Below are 20,232 nucleotides of genomic sequence, written 5' to 3'. Positions count from 1 at the left end.
CTTAAATGTCAATTGTTATGAATAAATAAAGCATCTCAGAGTTTACTGTATGGTCCCTTTAATTATTTATACATGGCGATCATATCTTCTATTGAATGTCTCTTCTCTAGCATAAACTTTCTCAGCTTGGCCAGTCTTTCCTCATAACTGAAACCTTCCATATGCCTAAAGGGCTTCTGGTACAGGAAAAATTTTTTTTTACAAAATGTATCAGTTAATAGTAGCAATGCAATAAATTCACTTTTTTGGATTTGGCCGAACCCCCGAACCCTTCGCAAAGGATTCGGTTCGGTATTCGGCATAAGCTAATTAGGTTTTGAAAGGGTTAAATCTGGGAAAAATGGGAAAATTTTCAACTTCCATGTTTAGGTGACAAAAAGTCACGTGATTTTTAGGATTTGGTTTCGCCATCCGAATCCGAATACTAGGCCGAATCTTGGATTTGGTGCATCACTAGTTAATAGAGCTCCTCCAGCAGAATTCTGCATTGAAATCCATTTTTCAAAAGAGCAATCAGATTATATTATATTTCATATCAAAATTTGATATGGAGCTAGCCATATTCTTAGCGTCCCAGGTGCCCTCAGCCATGTGACTTGTACTTTAATAAACTTCAGTCACACTTTACTGATGTGCTGCAAGTTGGAGTGATATCACCCCCCTCCCTTTCCCCCCAGCAGCTGATCAGCAAATAATGGGAAGAGAGCAGGGTAACAGCTTCCTAACACCTACATTGCTAAAAATGCTCCCATGCCTCACTCAGTGGTAGACAAAAACACATAGGGGCTCATTTATCTGAATTTCGGACATTTAAAAGTGTGATTGAAAAAATTTGGATTAAATCCGACAATTTCTGATATGTGTTAAAAGCGTGGAAAGTTTGCATTGTGGTCGTACAAAAATATCGTCGTATGATCCGAAAGTTCCAAAATTTTTGTATCTGTACGGTTGTAAACGGCGTGAAAAACTTTCTGACTTTGATCCTTCACTGCATGATTTTGGAAACCTCCCATAGAACTCAATGGCACTCTGCAGCTCCAACCTGGCCCAAGGAAAGTCTCCCATAGGGCTCAATGGCACTCTGCAGCTCCAACCTGGCCCAAGGAAAGTCTCCCATAGGGCTCAATGGCACTCTGCAGCTCCAACCTGGCCCAAGGAAAGTCTCCCATAGGGCTCAATGGCACTCTGCAGCTCCAACCCGGCCCAAGGAAAGTCTCCCATAGGGCTCAATGGCACTCTGCAGCTCCAACCCGGCCCAAGGAAAGTCTCCCATAGGGCTCAATGGCACTCTGCAGCTCCAACCCGGCCCAAGGAAAGTCTCCCATAGGGCTCAATGGCACTCTGCAGCTCCAACCTGGCCCAAGGAAAGCCTCCCATAGGGCTCAATGGCACTCTGCAGCTCCAACCTGGCCCAAGGAAAGTCTCCCATAGGACTCAATGGCACTCTGCAGCTCCAACCTGGCCCAAGGAAAGTCTCCCATAGGGCTCAATGGCACTCTGCAGCTCCAACCTGGCCCAAGGAAAGTCTCCCATAGGGCTCAATGGCACTCTGCAGCTCCAACCTGGCCCAAGGAAAGTCTCCCATAGGGCTCAATGGCACTCTGCAGCTCTAACCTGGCCCAAGGAAAGTCTCCCATAGGGCTCAATGGCACCCTGCAGCTCCAACCTGGCCCAAGGAAAGTCTCCCATAGGGCTCAATGGCACTCTGCAGCTCCAACTCGGCCCAAGGAAAGTCTCCCATAGGACTCAATGCCACTCTGCAGCTCCAACCTGGCCCAAGGAAAGTCTCCCATAGGGCTCAATGGCACTCTGCAGCTCCAACCTGGCCCAAGGAAAGTCTCCCCTAGGGCTCAATGGGACTCTGCAGCTCCAACCCGGCCCAAGGAAAGTCTCCCATAGGGCTCAATGGCACTCTGCAGCTCCAACCCGGCCCAAGGAAAGTCTCCCATAGGACTCAATGGCACTCTGCAGCTCCAACCCGGCCCAAGGAAAGTCTCCCATAGGGCTCAATGGCACTCTGCAGCTCCAACCCGGCCCAAGGAAAGTCTCCCATAGGGCTCAATGGCACTCTGCAGCTCCAACCTGGCCCAAGGAAAGTCACAATAACGAACCTTGAATTAATTCCGAAACTTGTGTACTCGTTGAGAAAATGATTTTGTCGCACAAATTGTCACAAAGTACGAAAAAATCGCACAGTTCTAAAACTTAGAAAATATACGAATTTTTAGCATTCGGACTCAATCCCCCTTAGGGGCACAATCATTAAAGCACGATGACCATGGTTAGAATTTTTTTTTTATTTTTTCTGAAGTTTAGATCTTTTCATACTGTTAACAATAATATTGTTTAAAAAGTACAACTTTTTTGTGATACGTTTGTCATTCCACGAAAAATTCGTACTTTTCGTACCTTGCACAACGACAACAAAAAAAAAAGCTTTGGTATTGTGACTATCTTTTGGCCAGGTTGGAGCTGCAGAGTGCCATTAAGTCCTATGGGAGACTTTCCTTGGGCCAGGTTGGAGCTGCAGAGTGCCATTGAGCCCTATGGGAGACTTTCCTTGGGCCGGGTTGGAGCTGCAGAGTGCCATTAAGTCCTATGGGAGACTTTCCTTGGGCCAGGTTGGAGCTGCAGAGTGCCATTGAGCCCTATGGGAGACTTTCCTTGGGCCGGGTTGGAGCTGCAGAGTGCCATTGAGCCCTATGGGAGACTTTCCTTGGGCCGGGTTGAAGCTGCAGAGTGCCATTGAGCCCTATGGGAGGCTTTCCTTGGGCCAGGTTGGAGCTGCAGAGTGCCATTGAGCCCTATGGGAGACTTTCCTTGGCCCAGGTTGGAGCTGCAGAGTGCCATTAAGTCCTATGGGAGACTTTCCTTGGCCCAGGTTGGAGCTGCAGAGTGCCATTAAGTCCTATGGGAGACTTTCCTTGGGCCAGGTTGGAGCTGCAGAGTGCCATTAAGTCCTATGGAAGGCTTCCAAAATCATGCAGTGAAGTCAGAAAGGTTTTCGCGCCGTTTCCGATCTTTTGGATACTTTCGTACGACCATGACACAAATTTTTGCACAATTTACGCACATCGGATATTATCGTGGTTACTGCGAAATTTTTCCAACCGTACTTTTAACAGTCCGAAATTCAGGTCTTATGTGACCTGAAACGTTGCTGCTGTTGTTGTTTGCCCCAGAAAACTTTGCAATAAAGGCATTTTAATCTACAAAGACAAGAGGTGCTGTTCCTGTTCTTCTGTATCACTCCACCAGTTACATGGGAGAAGGAGAAGCAATAGGTTATCTGAAAGCAGCTGCACTGTGAAGAGCTGGCTCCTTCTGAAAGCTCAGACTCAGGCACAATGCACTGAGATGGCACCTATACAACAATATTACAACTAAAAAATAAATTTGGTTCAAGAGTAAATTTTAAAAAGCAGAATGAATTATTTACCATGTACACAATGTAATTAAGTAATAAAGACTACACCATAAAAATCATTACATAATCCCTTTATCCAGCTTAGTTTCCCTTCTTTGGACTCTCTGATTCAATAATATAGCATTTGAGCACTGGAGACCAAAGCTGCATGGCATATTTCACATGGGGCCTTACCAGCGCTCTGTAAAGGTGAAAAATTACTTTGCCCCTTTTAACACAGTTCATAGCCTTGTTTGCCCTTGTTAGCTGCTCACAGATATCCTAGATAAGATCTATGGAGCAATCCATGTTGCAGTTAAGCAGCCCTTTAAAAAAGCATTACCTGTTATGGAATAACATTATATATATATTTCATGCACACCAACTTTAATGGTACAAGATTAAACAAAATTACTGACAGCAGTGCTGCTAGTTGTAACCATAATTCATTTTCTCTGTTAGCTCCCCATCTCAGCAAATATTGACAGTCCTTAGACGTCACATATATCATTATATATGTATCAATGTATCAATATAAGACGTCAAATTCCACAAAAGGAAAAAGATACTAAGGTCCCATTTAGGAAAGCAGCTATGTTGTTGTTACAATGGAAAATGATTGAATAATGTTTTACAGCAGATGGAGATTTCACTTGCCATTCCCAGAGCAGAATTTCAATTGGCACAATTAGAATCAGTTTGTATTATAAGTGCTATATGAGAGGGCACTTAGAATGCAAAGCCACATAGACCCAATTACCACTATTTTGAACTACTTTGGGCTGTGAGGAAAGGATACAGAGTAGATTTATATTTTCTACTATAGAGAGGAAAACAAAGAAGCGAGCAGTTTTGTGTTCATGTATAAGGTATGTAATCTCATGAAAAATACCGTTATGAAGGGTAATAGCAGCCATTCACATGGGCTGACATGTAAGTAAGAAGCACTTTCAACAATACTTAGGGGCTGATTTACTAATCCACGAAAAAATCGGAAACGAACATTTTGCGACTTTTTCGTATTTTTTGCGATTTTTTCGTCACCGTCATGACTTTTTCGTAGCCGTTACGACTTTCGTGAATTGTCGCGACTTTTGCATAGCCATTATGACTTTCGTGAATTGTCGCGACTTTTGCATAGCCATTACGACTTTCGCGAATTGTCGCGACTTTTTCGTATTGAGCGTTTGAAAAATTTGGGACAATTTGCGAAAAAGTCGCAAAATACCGATCATTACAAAAAAACACATTCGGACGCTTTTCAGACGTTTGTGGATTAGTAAATGTGCCCCATAGAGTTACAGGCATGTTCTCTATTCCCACCTACTCTACATTATGAGCAATTACAAGCAAGGCTGCCTCTTACCCTTCTGACTAGCAGATCACATTTAAAATCCATGTACAAAGACACAAATAAGGGAAAGTAGTAAAATTCACAAATGGCAGTTTTAATTAAAGCTTTTCATTGTGATTGCTGATAAGTTAAATTAGCTATGTGGTTACATAACTATATTTCAGGACACAATGAGCCAGTAAAACCTATTATTTACATCCCTGTAAGATTATATATGACTTTAAAGAAAAACTATACCTCCAAACAATGTACTGTAGGTCTCTATAAAAACATTTTACATACAGTGCCCTAAAAATATGCAATTCCATGAAAACTGCCCAGCACTAGTCAGATGTGCATATTGCATTTAAAAATACTTAAAATAGGACATTTTGGGATAATTATACCTGAAATAAATTTGTGAACTGACTAGCTTTACCTAAAAGGTAGGACTTGCCATCGCCCAGGGGATTCTTCTGGTATCTGGGCACATTAAATGGAGGAAGCATGTGGAAAGACTTCTCCAAGAGTGGCTCCAGCCTTGAAGCTGATGGGTCAGCAGAGTGGAAGAAACTGTAGACTTGACTGCAAGCTGGATGGGCTCGGCACGCTGTGGTAGAGAGAAGAACAGGAGCAGTTCAGGCATACCATAATACTGTAGCATCAACTCTATTTCTATTTGATATTTCATTGTATCCTTATCACTTATCAGCGTAATCTCTGCTGAACACTCACAATCAGAATGGTGTTATTTTATCTCATGATTTCTAATCACAAAAATACATAGTGGATATCTGACATGGATGTGTCAGAAGGCTTTACCATTGTCAAATTCAGATCACAGAGTGTAGCTCTTTAAGTTTCTGAAATGTAAGGGCAGACTAATGTCAACAAAATGAAACGTGACATTTAGGAAAAAGGCATTTTTCATAAAAATCTTTATTTTTAGATTTTTGAGCAAACACAGAAAAGGGAGGTAGAAAAGAAATTCATCTGCAGTCTCATATTGGGCTTTAACATTGCATTGTTAAATCTGCTTCGCTTAAGAACGAGTTAGATTATATTGCTAATAAAGATGATTAAATTATCTCTAAGTTCATTATCTTCATGAAACCCCACTGTTTATGGTCAGTTCTTCACATTAAGGATACGAGATGGGACGACAATAGTAACAGAGGGGAAATGGGGAAAAATGAGGGGAGGAGACGACAGGAAGAAAGGGCTGAAGGCAAGTGAAATTACTGACACAAAGCTGGCATGTACATTTATTTCTAAAGCAGACCAAGGTACCATCTTATATTGATTTCCTAGTCTTTACCCACACAGACCTTGGGTCAGACTGTGCCTGTTCCATGATATGGTGTATCAGCAGGTCTAGCTATAGTGAGGAAGTTGAAGATGGCAGCACAGTGCCTCACAGTGGTACGGCCACTGGAATAAACTAAATTCAGCTTTCCTTGTCATTTCAGGGTGAAGACACACAGCTAATAGTAGCAGCTACTTTTCGTGGGTTAAGAAATAGACAATGCTGATGATTTACTGATAATTGTCTGTGTATTCTAGCAGAGGCAATTCTCAGTTTTGTCTATGGCAGGGTATTTTCTGGCGTTTAGTAGCCATGACAAGTAGCTGCTACTAAGTAGCTCTGTGTGTCCTCACCCAAACAATCTAAAAGAAAGACACTTAAAAGTACTAACAATGCATGTTTTGCACTCATTTTTTAACACTATTCCATAACACTGACTTAAGAGCCAGTTTATTAAGGATGAGATAAAAATATTTTCAACCTCACTGAAAAAGTGCAACTCCCACAGGAAATTTTCTTGTAGTGCAAAAAAGGTGAATTAAGGAGCACCCTTGGGATTTTATAAAATATTAGTTATCAGTTCAGCATTTATTTAGGCATAGGTGAATGTATTATGGCTGCAGTTTTGGTTCCGCTCAAGGAACCTTTCTCAAGGCACACACATACTGTATGCTAGATTAAGTGCTCCTTATTTTACTTTACTTATTGTAAGTACTTGTAGCTACTTGCATTGACATGCTCTCAGTGCACTTCCATATAGTTCAGTGCTGTAAGTTAATGACCCCCTTGTTTTATATTCTTTAGAGTGAAGTTATTCTCTAGATAATGTATGGAGGAATCTAACCAATTTATAGGCTTTTTGTATGCAAATGTGGGTTACTACCTTATTCAGATATTATATTTGACATTCGTACACAGGCATGTGATCCATTATCCAGAAAACTCCGAATTATAGGAAGTCCATCTCCCATAGACTCCATTTTAAGCAAATAATTCCAATTTTTTTTTAAATTATTTCCCATTTCCATGTACTAATAAAACAGTACCTTGTATCTGATTCCAACTAATTAATCCTCAAAACAATCCTATTGGGTTTATTTAATGTTTAAATTATTTTTAGTAGAGCAAAGATATGAAGATCCAAATTACAGAAAGACCCCTTATCCAGAATACACATGGTCCCAAGCATTTTGGATAACAGGTCCCATATCTGTATATATATATATATACTATTTCTTAACTGTAAATCATGGTTCTGAAAGTACCCAAGGCCCTGACAGAACTTCACCCTTTCTTCTCAATGTCTTTTCCTATCTTTACTTTCAACTCTATCTATTCTCTCTATCTCTCTTTCTCTCCAACCAATCTCTTTCAGTCCTCCTTTACATCTACATTGATGATTTGGCACATTTATGAAGAATCAAACTGGAGAATCCAGACAGAACAAGTTTAATGAATTGCCACATTTTTCAAAGCTGAAAAGTGTTTTGTCAGAATTTGTTCATTTTAAGAAAATTATTTTTTATGGGTGGTTGTGTTCGGGGCTGCTCTGGATACCTATAAAAATTATTAATCCCCATTGCTTATCGCATTATGTGATTATTCATTTGTTCCAGTTTGGAAAAGTAATTGCAAAATCCAGTTTTACAAGAAGTGCACATCCATAGAACTCAAGAAAAAATAAGATTTTTTCCCCTCAAATATTGTGTTCCTTTACTGTACTCATTATATACACTACTGATGACATAAACATTCATGAACTAAATATAGATATAAATACTGTGCTTTCACTCCTTTTTATTGTTGTTGTGAGTACAGTTTATTACATTATATGTGCCACTAGATAATTACGTTCAATGAAACAGAACCTTTACATTTTTTTCAAAGCTATCAAGCAAAATACGATTCAATGGAATATATGGAGCTCCTAATGGTGCCAGGTTTAGGTTGGTTTCCAGAGAGACAGTATATATAACTGTGCTATAAAGAATTATTAATCCTTCTTTTGATGATGAGATTTTAAGGTCTTAGATACATTGTGAGTAATCACCCAAGCCTATTACTCGTTTGACCTATTTTTTTAGGGACAATGCAATGTTTAAAAGCATAGCCTAAATTACATATCTTTGAAAATATGAACACATGCATATTTTTATTATTTAATACAGGCAATAATAAGAACACTATGCAGAGTGATATGCCAATATATTTGCCAACCCCTTTATTAGCAGATGAAACTGTAACCCTTTCTTGGCACACTCACGTCCTTTGGGCTGTATACAGTACTTATTCAAAACAGGAAATTTGGTCCCCTTTGCAAATAGTGAAAAGTACTGGGAACTGGGATTTTAGCACAGTGCCTTCACCTAGTGGACACTGAGGAGCACACCTCAAGGGGATTTCCACTAGGAAATAATCACACACAGTTTGCAGCAAATATCAACTTTATATAACGGCGTGAACGTAAAATAATTATAACATGCAACCCTGCTTTGGAAACCTGTGTGGTTTTAGCCACTACTGGCTCAGTCTCTCTGAGGACTCCACACTCCACTCCTGGAGGAAATACCCTTTTCCAGTTTAGTCCTGGCAAAGTCCCTTCCCCAGAGCTCTTTCAGGTAGCGCTACCTGCCCCAAAGTACCTCTCCCTTTGCATAGGCATTTGCTCCCATGTAGCAAGCCACGAGAAACACCTGTCCTCACACAGGGGACACACATAGAGACTGTCAATAACTTCTCTCAGATGGATCACTCACTGGGGCACACCTCCTCTCTCCCAACAGTGCACTGGGGCATCCAGCCAATCGGGTTCCTCCCCAGTCTGTAACCAGGCTGGATGATGTCACAGACAGAGAAACAGGGGAAAGAGTTCTCTGATCCCCTACAAAACTAAAATGTCTGTGATCTCCAACTGAATGAACCAATGCCACCTCATCTTTCCACCTAAGCCTGATCCTTTCCCCTTCCTTTACTATCTCTATTAATGTCATGCCTATTAAACTTATCAACTCAGCATGTCTGAGGGTATTTGACCCCTTTCTCTCCAACTCTGATCACCACTGGTCAAAACCTGACACTTTTTCTTATGCAATATTGTCAAAATCTGTCTCTTTATTTCACAAACAACATCCTCTTAACCTTTCCTGTCTAGACTACTGTAATCTGGTACTAACTAGCTTCCCTGGCTCCTACCCCTCCCATTACAGTCTGTATTAAATTCTGCTGTTAAAATTGCAAATTGCACTGCTCTCATTTAAGAGAGTACAGGCCTCTCAATTTCTGAAGTCCTGGTTATGGCTTCCCATTAAGCAAAGAAAAAATGCCTCATCATTTTAAAGCCCTTCATTGCTCTGTACCTCATTGCATCTCTTCTCCTGTATCTCCATCAATTTCTGGCAAACTCCTCTGTCCCTCTCAAAGCAACTGCTTGGTGGCACCCCCAACTGCCACTGTTGCTTCCCAACTTAAACCTATATCTCCTACTGCTTACATTTGAAATGCCACCCCTGACTTTATCCAAACAAAATCTTCCCTTAGTCTCTTCAAAAATAAATTCAAAGATTTCCTCTTAAACAGGACTGGAACTAGGGGTAGGCAGAAGAGGCAAAGGTGGGGGGCACAGGGCACATACCTTTTCTGCCTGTCTACTCTTATTCCAGCTTGTCTGTACCGCAGGAGGTTTAATGTGCAAGCGAGTTCTCACAAGATTTCTGCAGAGTTTTCATAAAAGATCAGTAGATCTATTGTTTACCCCCTCCTCCTGTCACTTGGGGGGGACAGTCTAACAAAGGCCTTGCCTCGTTAACCATCCTCATTTGGCCAGTTATTGGCCTTGGCACTTGAATAGCACCTGCCCCAGTTCTGTCACTTATAATGCAGTAAAGAAAGTTCTAACTTTGGAACAAGGAATTCCTCATGTCTCTTCCTCACTTGTAAGAGCTAAGTTTCCGTGGAGCAGTAACCCATAGCAAGCAATGAGCAGGGAGCATTTACTAGCACCTGTTTTAAAGCAAACATCTAATTGGTTGCTATGGTTTACTGCTCCTGGGCAAACTTAGTGCCTTTTATTAAATATAGGCTTAATCTTTAATGCAACTGGACTTTGTATTTATGTGTATTTATTATGGTAATGACTCCTGTTTGTTCTGTGTATTTACTGTTCTGCTGTACAGTGCTGCGTACATACATAGCACTATATAAATAAAATATACATACAACAGTATGTAGAATATTAAAGAAGAAGGAAAGGTAAAAACTAAGTAAGTTTTATCAGAAAGGTCTATGTAAATACACCAATAAATGAGCCATGTACACGTGGTTGGTTCTCTGTATTAGACTTCCTTCTCTCAGCTCAAATGTCCAGTGCATGGGCTTGAGCATGCTCAGTTTGCTCCTCTCTCTCTTTCCCTTTACCTTCTCTTTCCTCACCCCTCCTGTCCCTGCTATAATCTGAGTTGAGTGCTAGGAGCCAGCTGTTTGTGAGACTCAAGCTGGCCATACACATTGCAATTAAGTTCCTTCCTACCCTCCACTAATAATCAGGGCTGAATAATCAGATATGGAGGAAGTAACAATAGGAATTCTACCCCTATCTGATGATTCAGCCCAAAACGCAGCTTTTGTTCAGGTGATTTCCAATCAAAATCTTTTGTCCCATCCGATCGCTAAGGTGACCGTTATCCAAGGATTTTGCAATATCAGTATCAATCCACCATAAATGCACTGAATATATATAATATTGGCCATATATATATATATATATATATAGTATGGCCAGCTTCAGGCAGGAGAAAGAAGTTACATCACACCAAGCTAACATGGCAGCTGCTTTCTTAAACAAACACAGAGAGCTTCTAGATCTATTAACTCAGGTATGGTAAAGCATTCTACAGAATAATACAGCACTCTAGCTTGCCCTATTGTGGCTAATCTATTGGCAAAAACTGCCTCAGTAGCTTCCCTTCTCCATTAAACAATACATTTCTTCTAGAAATAAATAGCATTATAATATAGAACAAAATATTAAAAAAAAATTATAAAATAAACATAATGAGAAAGAAAAATGTAAAAAATGGGCTAATAGTGACAGCACATACATGTAAAAATGCAGTTGCGAAGCGTTGTTTTTGTATTTACATAACTGATAATAATCACCTACCAAAAAAGCCTGTGTAGGAAAACCGGAAATGTAATATTATGATGGCAGAGGCCATAAATCTGGTGGGAAATGTTTAGCTAGGCTTTCCAGAATTCTCTGCAAAAGACTTAATCCTAATGTACCATTAACAGAATTCTCTTCTAAAATGGCTTTCACTTTAATCTTTTCATCTTTCATCATTATTATCCTTCTTAGCTCACAGCCACTGTGCCGATGAACAAGTCATACTATTTTAGAAATATTGATGAAACTACTTTTCTTGAAGGAATTGCCCTTTTCGAAAATCTGTTTTTAACTTAGGTTTATCAAACTAGATGACTTAAATGAGATTCTGGGGTGTTGGGCTATACAATGTGTGCAACGCCAATAAACTTGCAAGCAACCAATGTATGTATTTGTTATTGACTACAATACTTAGATTCTAGTTTATACTGCTAAAGTTTTGTTCTATACTGTTTAACAAAAAATGGTGAGATATTAGATTAGGCACCCAAGGCCTAATCTGTTAGTTATCCACTCCTAAGGGCCCAAAGAATGAGGTGAAGCCCTGGCTTAATCCTTTGCAATCATTCTTCTGGCTTTTTTGGAGGCCCTATAAAAGATGTCTAATGACTCTGCATGCATTTTAAAAGCCATAACAAAATAGACTGACCAAACCACATATTTAGCCAATGACTTGCATTGAAGGCATCTAAGGGTCAACTTTGGCACAAGTGAGAAAAACATGAAATACTTAGTAGGACTTTGATACTTGGTTGTTTGAAGGATTGTGGTTTTCCATGTTCCAGCTTTTATCGGCCTGTGTATGAGCACCTTTAGAGTTCCTTGGTGATGCTTTATATACAGAGGGACTCCAAACTCCAGAACCCATCACTTCACAATGAAGTGAGGAAAGAGTTGGCTCTTTGCCCATTTACACAAACCCAGGGCAGAAGTGCATAGTGCAAAGACCTGCAGCAAGTCATTTAGGCAGGGGAGAAGGGTACAAAGTACAGATTGCACCATTTTCTTTGCACTTTGCACCCTGCATTTTTGCTTTAAAAGGAGCCCTATAGTATATCTCCCTACTATTCATCTGGTCAATTCTTTTTATGATTTCTTCAAGCTGATTTTGTTTCATATTGTTTATGTTGCTGATTTTGCTCATATTTTCTGGGTACAGAATATCACATCAGCATAACTTTTAAAAGAAAATAATATAATAATAATAGTCTTTCATTAGCTCCTGTTTTTCTGCAAGTTGACAAAGCAATGCTCTATTCAGGGTTAATAACTGGTAGATATATAAAAGCCAATCCCTAGGCACTGGATATCAACAGGATGAGATACACATTCTCATTCCATAGTTAGCTTTCCCATTAAGCTGAACATCAACACGCACTTGAAGATTTATCTGTTTAGAATGGGCTGTCTTCTAGTAGGTCAATATTATCCATTAGCAATTTAATTGGAACAGTCTGCATGTGTGACAAAAGAATATATTAAATGACCTGCAGATACGATAAGGCGAAAATCTTGTATTGCAATTGTGGTCACACAAATTTCCACAGGTGCACAAAAAAATCCCAGTAATGAAAGGTACGTGTGTCAAAAGGTGACCCTGCACTCCCATATAATTGTGCTTGGGTGCATACAGCAAAAAGTAACTTATCTTAATGCACTGGCTGCCACTTTTTCCAGGTGACCACAATGACAAGTCATTTTGGAAAAATTGTATTGTGGGGAAATACAATCTTTGCACAGATCATGACGTAAATGAATTAACTGAATTAGGTGAGAATGGAGGGAAGAAAGATGTGAGCTGGGGCGGATCAGAGGGGGGCTGAGGCTGACTGCCTAAATATTACAAAATTACCATAAAGTACATTGCCAGTAAATTTGTAATACCGGCCCCGGCCATGGCTGGTATTTTACTGGCTAGGCCAATGAAATACTGGCCAGGTGACAACCCTACGCATAGTTCTTGATACAATTTGCTATATATTATACACAGATTTTACTTAAAGAGGACACATATGATAAACGAAAAAAACTCCAATCTTGCAGGCAATTATGAATCATATACTGTATAGTGCTGGTTTCACTTTGCTCTAAAAAGTAATACTTAATACGGTTAAAATGGCTCCTTTATTGGAGCTACCTATAAATCTGCTATGGTCCTTGTCCAAGTTTCATATGAGGGGTGGGCATGTCCTAACAGTCCCTGCCAGAAGCACCTAGGGGGGGAGTAGCCAATCACAGCCCTGCAATCACATAACCAAAGACAGGCTGCAGTTCCCTATCAGGTCAGGCTAGCTGCTGATTAGTTCCTAGCCTACAGTGCTGTGTGCTAAGTGCTGCCCCCCCCCCCCCCCTGCACAGCCTGGGAAAGGCAGCAAGAAGTGGAAGTGATGGGTGGGACCAGTGCAGTTTTTGGAAAAATGTTCAATAAATCAGCCTGAAACACTACTTTTTTATATTTAGATAAGTACAATTCATTGGTACAATATTGTTTTTCACCCAATATATCAACTTTTTAAGTCTGTCCATAATATAAAGCATCATAAAACATAATACAATCTGAACTAGAAGATCCTGTAATAAAACCCTACTCATTATGATGATTCAGTTCCTTACCAGGATAGCCGCCACATGCAGGCACAGTACACACTTGAAGTGACAAAAGACATTGTTCTGCTTTAAATCTGTGACCGCCATTATTAACTTTTGCCTTGGAATATTCCCACTTCTCTTCCTTTCCAAACATTTAGTTATAATACATATTGCATATTTATTGTTTTGTTACGATAGAAAAACAGTCAAACTCAGGGCATAGCCTCAATAGAAGCTCATAACTAGTTATGGGGGATTGAAAACGATTAAAATGCAAAATCCCAATGCCCATTTCAATTACCGTATGAATCTTCTTAAATTCTGATAAAGCAAAAGACAAATTAATTTTTCAACAGACGTAAAACCATAATACAGCATATTCAGATTAAACCTATCACTCAACAGGAGACAAAGAGAATACAATTATGTTCATATACACTAAGTTAAGGGTGTTCATAGAAATCATTCTTAATCCCATTTCTCTCTCTTCCTCCTCCTATTCAGCATGTACCCACCGATAACCTCAACAATTTTTACTGTACCAAGGAGCAGGATTCAAAATAGGCCCTGGTCTTTCAAGTACACAGAAGCCCAAACAGCCCCTCACCAGCCCACAAAATAGTGACTGTCTGTGGCATCTTACAGCAGCCCCTCTGGCAATAGCCAGTCCAGACCTGCCAAGGACACAATGTAAAAAGGTCATCCAGTAAGGGGATGAAATTCATTCCCCTTACCAATGGACTTTATCCCAAATTATAATATTACACAGACTGAATACAAGTACAAGTATACAACACATGACAATCCTTCAGGTATATACACTTGTATATGGAGGAAGTGGAAAGGAAGGCCCTACTTACATTCAATGGAACTACACCAAGTCACAGGTTTGTGTGTGCTGGGTTTACTTGGAAGGGTTGAACTTGATGGACTCTTTTTCAACTTTTTCAACCCTATGTAACTATGTAACTTACTTCAGCATCCGTATAAAGGCAAGAAATTGGCACAAAGTAATTTAAGCATGGCAATACATAAGGCAAGCATAACGGTACAGATGGCTTGAGGTTAACACAAGACAGAACCAGCCACAGAAAATCATAGCTGATCATAGATTTTAGCAAGCACTTGTGTCAATATGAACCGTTAAAAATTGAAGGCGACAGAGTTGAGCAAGTGAACACGATTAAATAAAATATGGAGCTAACTAAGAACACTAAGACCCGAAAAGCCAATCAATGCCTAAATTTCCTCAGGAGTCTTAAGTGCTGTGGAGTCAGTAAAATGGCAATACCTACCTTTTATAAAGATATGATATAAAGCATTTTAACCAGCAACATATTGGTGTGGCATGGCAGTATCACACAACAGAGAAAACATATTCGTTTAAAGAATGGTCAGAACCACTAAACATCCAACACTATCTGACCTTGGTACTGCCAAATCCAAGAAACAAATTAAAAACCATAACCATTGACACAAGTCACCCAAGACATGAACTATTCACTATGGCATAGGCCCAAGGCCCTATCCTCTTAGGTACAGAAGACTTGAGATCAGTGATTCCCAACCAGTGGCTCGTGAGCAATATGTTGCTCCCCACCCCTTTGATGTTGCTCCCAGTAGACTCAAAATAGGCGTCCATTTTTAAATTTCTGGCTTTGAGGCAACTTTTGGAAGCACAGACACACCAAGTAGAGCCTCCTGCAGGCTAGCAGTCCACATGGGGCTACCAAATAGCCAGTTACAGCCATTTTCTTGGCATCCCCCCAGAACTTTTTTTCATGCTTGTGTGGCTCACCAATACTAGTAAAAAATGGTTGGGGGACCCTGCCTGAGAACATAAAAACTAGAAGCAGGTGACTAGATTCTTCCCAAGAACAGTTAGACTTAGGGGCTGATTTACTTACCCACGAACGGGTCGAAATGAGTCCGATTGCGTTTTTTTCGTAATGATCGGGAATTTTGCGATTTTTTCGTATGTTTTGCGATTTTTTCGGATTCTTTACAAATTTTTCGTTACCAATACGATTTTTGCGTAAAAACGCGAGTTTTTCGTAGCCATTACGAAAGTTGCATAAAATCTGGCGATTTTTCGTAGCGTTAAAACTTGCGCAAAAAGTTGCGCTTTTTTCGTAGCGTTAAAACTTACGCGAAACTTTGCACCTTTTAAGTTTTAACACTACGAAAAATGCGCAACTTTTCGCGTAAGTTTTAACGCTACGAAAAAAGCGCAACTTTTTACGCAACTTTCGTAATGGATACGAAAAACTCGCGTTTTTACGCAAAAATCGTATTGGTAACGAAAAATTCGTAAAGAATCCGAAAAAATCGCAAAACATACGAAAAAGTCGCAAAATGTTCGTTTTCAAGTCGGAACTTTTCCAATTCGGGTCGGATTCGTGGGTTAGTAAATCAGCCCCTAATTGTCAACAAACCCAGCTGGGAGTTAAAAGGAATAAATTGTAGGGCTTATCTCTCTCTTTATGTACCCAATGCATGTCTCTCTATGTATTCTTGTATACATTGTAACATTTTAAATGTGTCTAACTATACTATGCTGCACAAAGAATTCCTATGTACAGTAGTACAGATGGCAATACATTTCTACTTGACTTGAAAAAAAATCATATTTTCATTGACAAATGCAGAGAGAAAATAAAAGAAGAAAATATAATGGCTCTTTAATACAGTTGAAGATAAAATGAATCCTTCAGAGACAAAGACTTTTGCATTTGCATACTGTATTTGATTTATATAACTGTTCTAAGTAACCTCATATGCTGCAAGACGAGGCTCCCCCTCACACATTTAAATCATTAACCTTTGCTCAGCCTGCATCTCAGTCAATGCTAAATGGCATATATTACCTGTACATTTCCCTACAGTTTCCTAGATACTTTAAAATCCATCAGACCGAAATAGACTTATGAAGCACAGTCCTAGGTATTTAGTCTTGGATTTGAAATTGACAAATTGTGATGTGGTTTACAAATCTCTTTATGCCCAAAACCAGAAATTCTCTCCCGGACACATTCTAGAATCTGATCACTACATTTGTTACTTTTTGCAAGTTTCTTGCTTCAGAAACAATAGATGTAAGGGTATCAGACATATCAGAAAAGCTGTGTCTTGAACATGTTCCATCACCTTTCAATGGCCACATTAATGGTGATCAGCAACCAGTACGGATAAACAAAAACATGTTATAGTTCACATAACAGTGAGAAAGTATTAAGTGAGTTAATGAATAACCCAGCTTTAATCTTTTTAGAGCCATTCTGGTGCACATTTGCATCTTTAATGCTGTGCAATGCAGTCAGACCCCTAGGTCTGAAAATGTGCTTTATTTATATCAGAAAAGGTTTCTTGTAGTTCAAGAACCTACAAATCTATTTTTCAGAAATGTATACGTGACCTTATAAAAATCGCCAACCCATTCATAGTATTTCCAACATGGAAACACTATCTATATACAATATGAAGAGCAACAGAAAACATGGTACAGGTATTTAAAAATGACTTATTTTCTTACTATAATTCATACAAACAAGTCTATAGGGGAAGAGCAAAAGTAAAACAATAATGCAGGCCTTTCCAAATAGAGGTTCATTGGACAGTTGTGGCCTTCAAGAGTTTTTTTGCAGCATTCCCGAGCTCTCAACAGAACTCTCTTTATGAAATGATTGCACCACATGATTTTAAAGATATCCAGGTTACTATCTTATATAGTGCTACCAGTCATAGTTTCTGACTGGCTGTCAAGGATCCATGGTCCTTACCAGGGTGGATGTCTGGACCATGGAAGAACCTGTGTTCAGACAGCTCAATTTGCGGTATCCAAAGGGTTATGAAAGATCAGAGTCATAGTCAGGCAAGCGTTTAAGGTGGGCAGCAATCAACATGGTCAGAATCAAAGCAAAAATTCAAATAGTAATTTAGGCACACCCAGAACTCACAGAGAAAGACCTACTGTATTTTCTGGCATTGAACCAGGGTCCTTGGCATCTATTATTTCAAATTTCAGTGCCAAGCGTTACAGGATGACTGCACCAACACCGCGTCACACATGACAGCCACAGGTGCCACCATTTTGGAAGAGGTACCAAAGTGGAAAGGAGCTCTATCGGATGCTCTTACGCTGGCTAAACATTTCAAGCCAAAAATGTTTCCTTTCATGCCCACTAAAGTGTTATATGGATGCAATCTGACACAGGGTGACCATGCCCCTTTGTACAAAGCCAATTGGTCATCCCTGTTATACCATCTAAAGCTTCCTCTAGGATATCGTGAATAGCCACATGACATGACTGTTCTACAGAGTCTTCTGGGATATAAATAGAAAACTATGTTTGGGGTAGCATGATGGTCATTAATACTGCTTTGGGCATTTGCGCCATGTTAACTGGCGTTCTATAAAATACTTCAAGAAACATCATAACAGTGAATAACAGAAATAAAACACATGTATTACATTATACAATTCTAAACTTACATTAGCTATCATTTGTCTTCCAACTGAAATTGAACAGTAAATCCTAATGTCTCTTTCAGTTATGTTAATTGATATGACTAGTTGCCTATACCAAAACCATGTGACAGATGTGCTGGCAGGAAAAGAGGCAGCGATTCACATAATGCATTTCAGTGTAATCCCTTCATATTCAAAATGGCACTAAGCTCAAATTTAAAAGCAGTTTGAAAATTAATTGCTGCAATGTTCATATTTAAAAGATCGTTTGTTTCATCCCCTCTGTAAGTTCCAGGATTGATTAAACTACAGAGTTCATTCAATTAATACTTTTATGGGCCAAGCGAGTGACATGTGAATGTGATAGCAGACAATAAATATCAGGAACCGCAGTGTTCATTGCAAGAGATACAAGGGCCCTTTGTTTACAGATGAAAAAGGATTCTGACATTTTGCGCTAGAAGTCACTCATAACTAAAGGATCAATGATAAATAAAATGAAAAGGTTTAGTGAATATATCAGCTAATACCATCAAGGAATACAAGTAAAACTGCCTTTAGGAATATTTTTCATGGCTTTGTAGCACTAAATCTTGATCAAGTGCATCTCACATTACCATTTTAATTAAAATGTTTAAACCATTATAAATTAAGATTAAAATTAACTTCATGTTGGGTGCTTAAGTATGCTAAGTAAGTATAGATAAGTTTCTTTGAAAATACTCCATAACAAAAGAAGTAGTGAGATACATATCTATTCTCAATACATTTTCAACCAACTGTGTTTCACTGGGGAAAGTCCGACCATCATATTTACACTGTGATGATCTGAATTTATATACTGTAGCTACTATGCTATATAGTTCTTGCATTTCTGCATTGACTGTCAATCATGGATTATGTTTGGGATTTGACAAATGAACATTTTTTGGATACATTTAGGGGCACATTTACTAATCCACGAACGTCCGAAAAGCGCCCGAATGTGTTTTTTTCGTAATGATCGGTATTTTGCGATTTTTTCGTTAATTGTCGCAACTTTTTCGTAGCCGTTACGACTTTTTCGTAAATTGTTGCGACTTTTTCGTAGCCATTACAACTTGCGCAAATTGTCGCGACTTTTTTGTAGCCGTCACGCCAAGTACGAAAGTTTCGGATTCATTCAAGCTTCAGTATCGTGACTTTCCTTGGGCCGGGTTGGAGCTGCAGAGTGCCGTTGAGCCCTATGGGAGACTTTCCTTGGGCCAGGTTGGAGCTGCAGAGTGCCATTGAGTCCTATGGGAGACTTTCCTTGGGCCAGGTTGGAGCTGCAGAGTGCCATTGAGCCCTATGGGAGACTTTCCTTGGGCCAGGTTGGAGCTGCAGAGTGCCATTGAGCCCTATGGGAGACTTTCCTTGGGCCAGGTTGGAGCTGCAGAGTGCCATTGAGCCCTATGGGAGACTTTCCTTGGGCCAGGTTGGAGCTGCAGAGTGCCATTGAGCCCTATGGGAGACTTTCCTTGGGCCAGGTTGGAGCTGCAGAGTGCCATTAAGCCCTATGGGAGACTTTCCTTTGGCCAGGTTGGAGCTGCAGAGTGCCATCGAGTCCTATGGGAGGCTTCCAAAATCATGCAAAGTCTGAAAGTTTTGCCCGCCGTTTACGAGCGCTCAATACGAAAAAGTCGCGACAATATACGAGCAAGTCTTAACGGCTACAAAAAAGTCGCGACAATTTACGAAAAAGTCGTGACGGCGACAAAAAAATCGCAAAAAATACGAAAAAGTCGCAAAATGTTCGTTTCCAATCCGATTTTTTCCCATTCGGGATTCAGATTCGTGGATTAGTAAATCAGCCCCTTAGAGTCAGGCAATTTTTTAACAATGAGAGCAATTTATTGAAATTTTCAATTTAATTTTGAAACTCTGAATGTTTCGGACAATTGTATTATGTAATGTATATTATCACACATTTAGAAACATATACTGTGAT

General features: G+C 39.7%; 1 protein-coding gene across 1 annotated transcript in view; it reads right to left on the bottom strand.

The window, feature by feature from the left end:
• The window catches only part of pitpnm3 (PITPNM family member 3), a 269,381-nt gene that overhangs the window by 27,216 nt on the left and 221,933 nt on the right, over positions 1 to 20,232 (bottom strand). The window contains exon 10 of the mRNA XM_031896774.1: positions 5,179 to 5,349. Within this exon, the coding sequence (XP_031752634.1) occupies positions 5,179 to 5,349 (171 nt within the window). The remainder of the gene's footprint in view (positions 1 to 5,178; positions 5,350 to 20,232) is intronic.

This window comes from Xenopus tropicalis, chromosome 2 (assembly GCF_000004195.4).
Source record: "Xenopus tropicalis strain Nigerian chromosome 2, UCB_Xtro_10.0, whole genome shotgun sequence".
In the NCBI taxonomy this organism is placed as follows: Eukaryota; Metazoa; Chordata; class Amphibia; order Anura; family Pipidae; genus Xenopus; species Xenopus tropicalis.
Note: the sequence above shows the minus strand (reverse complement) of the source record. Positions and strands in the feature narration are given on the sequence as shown.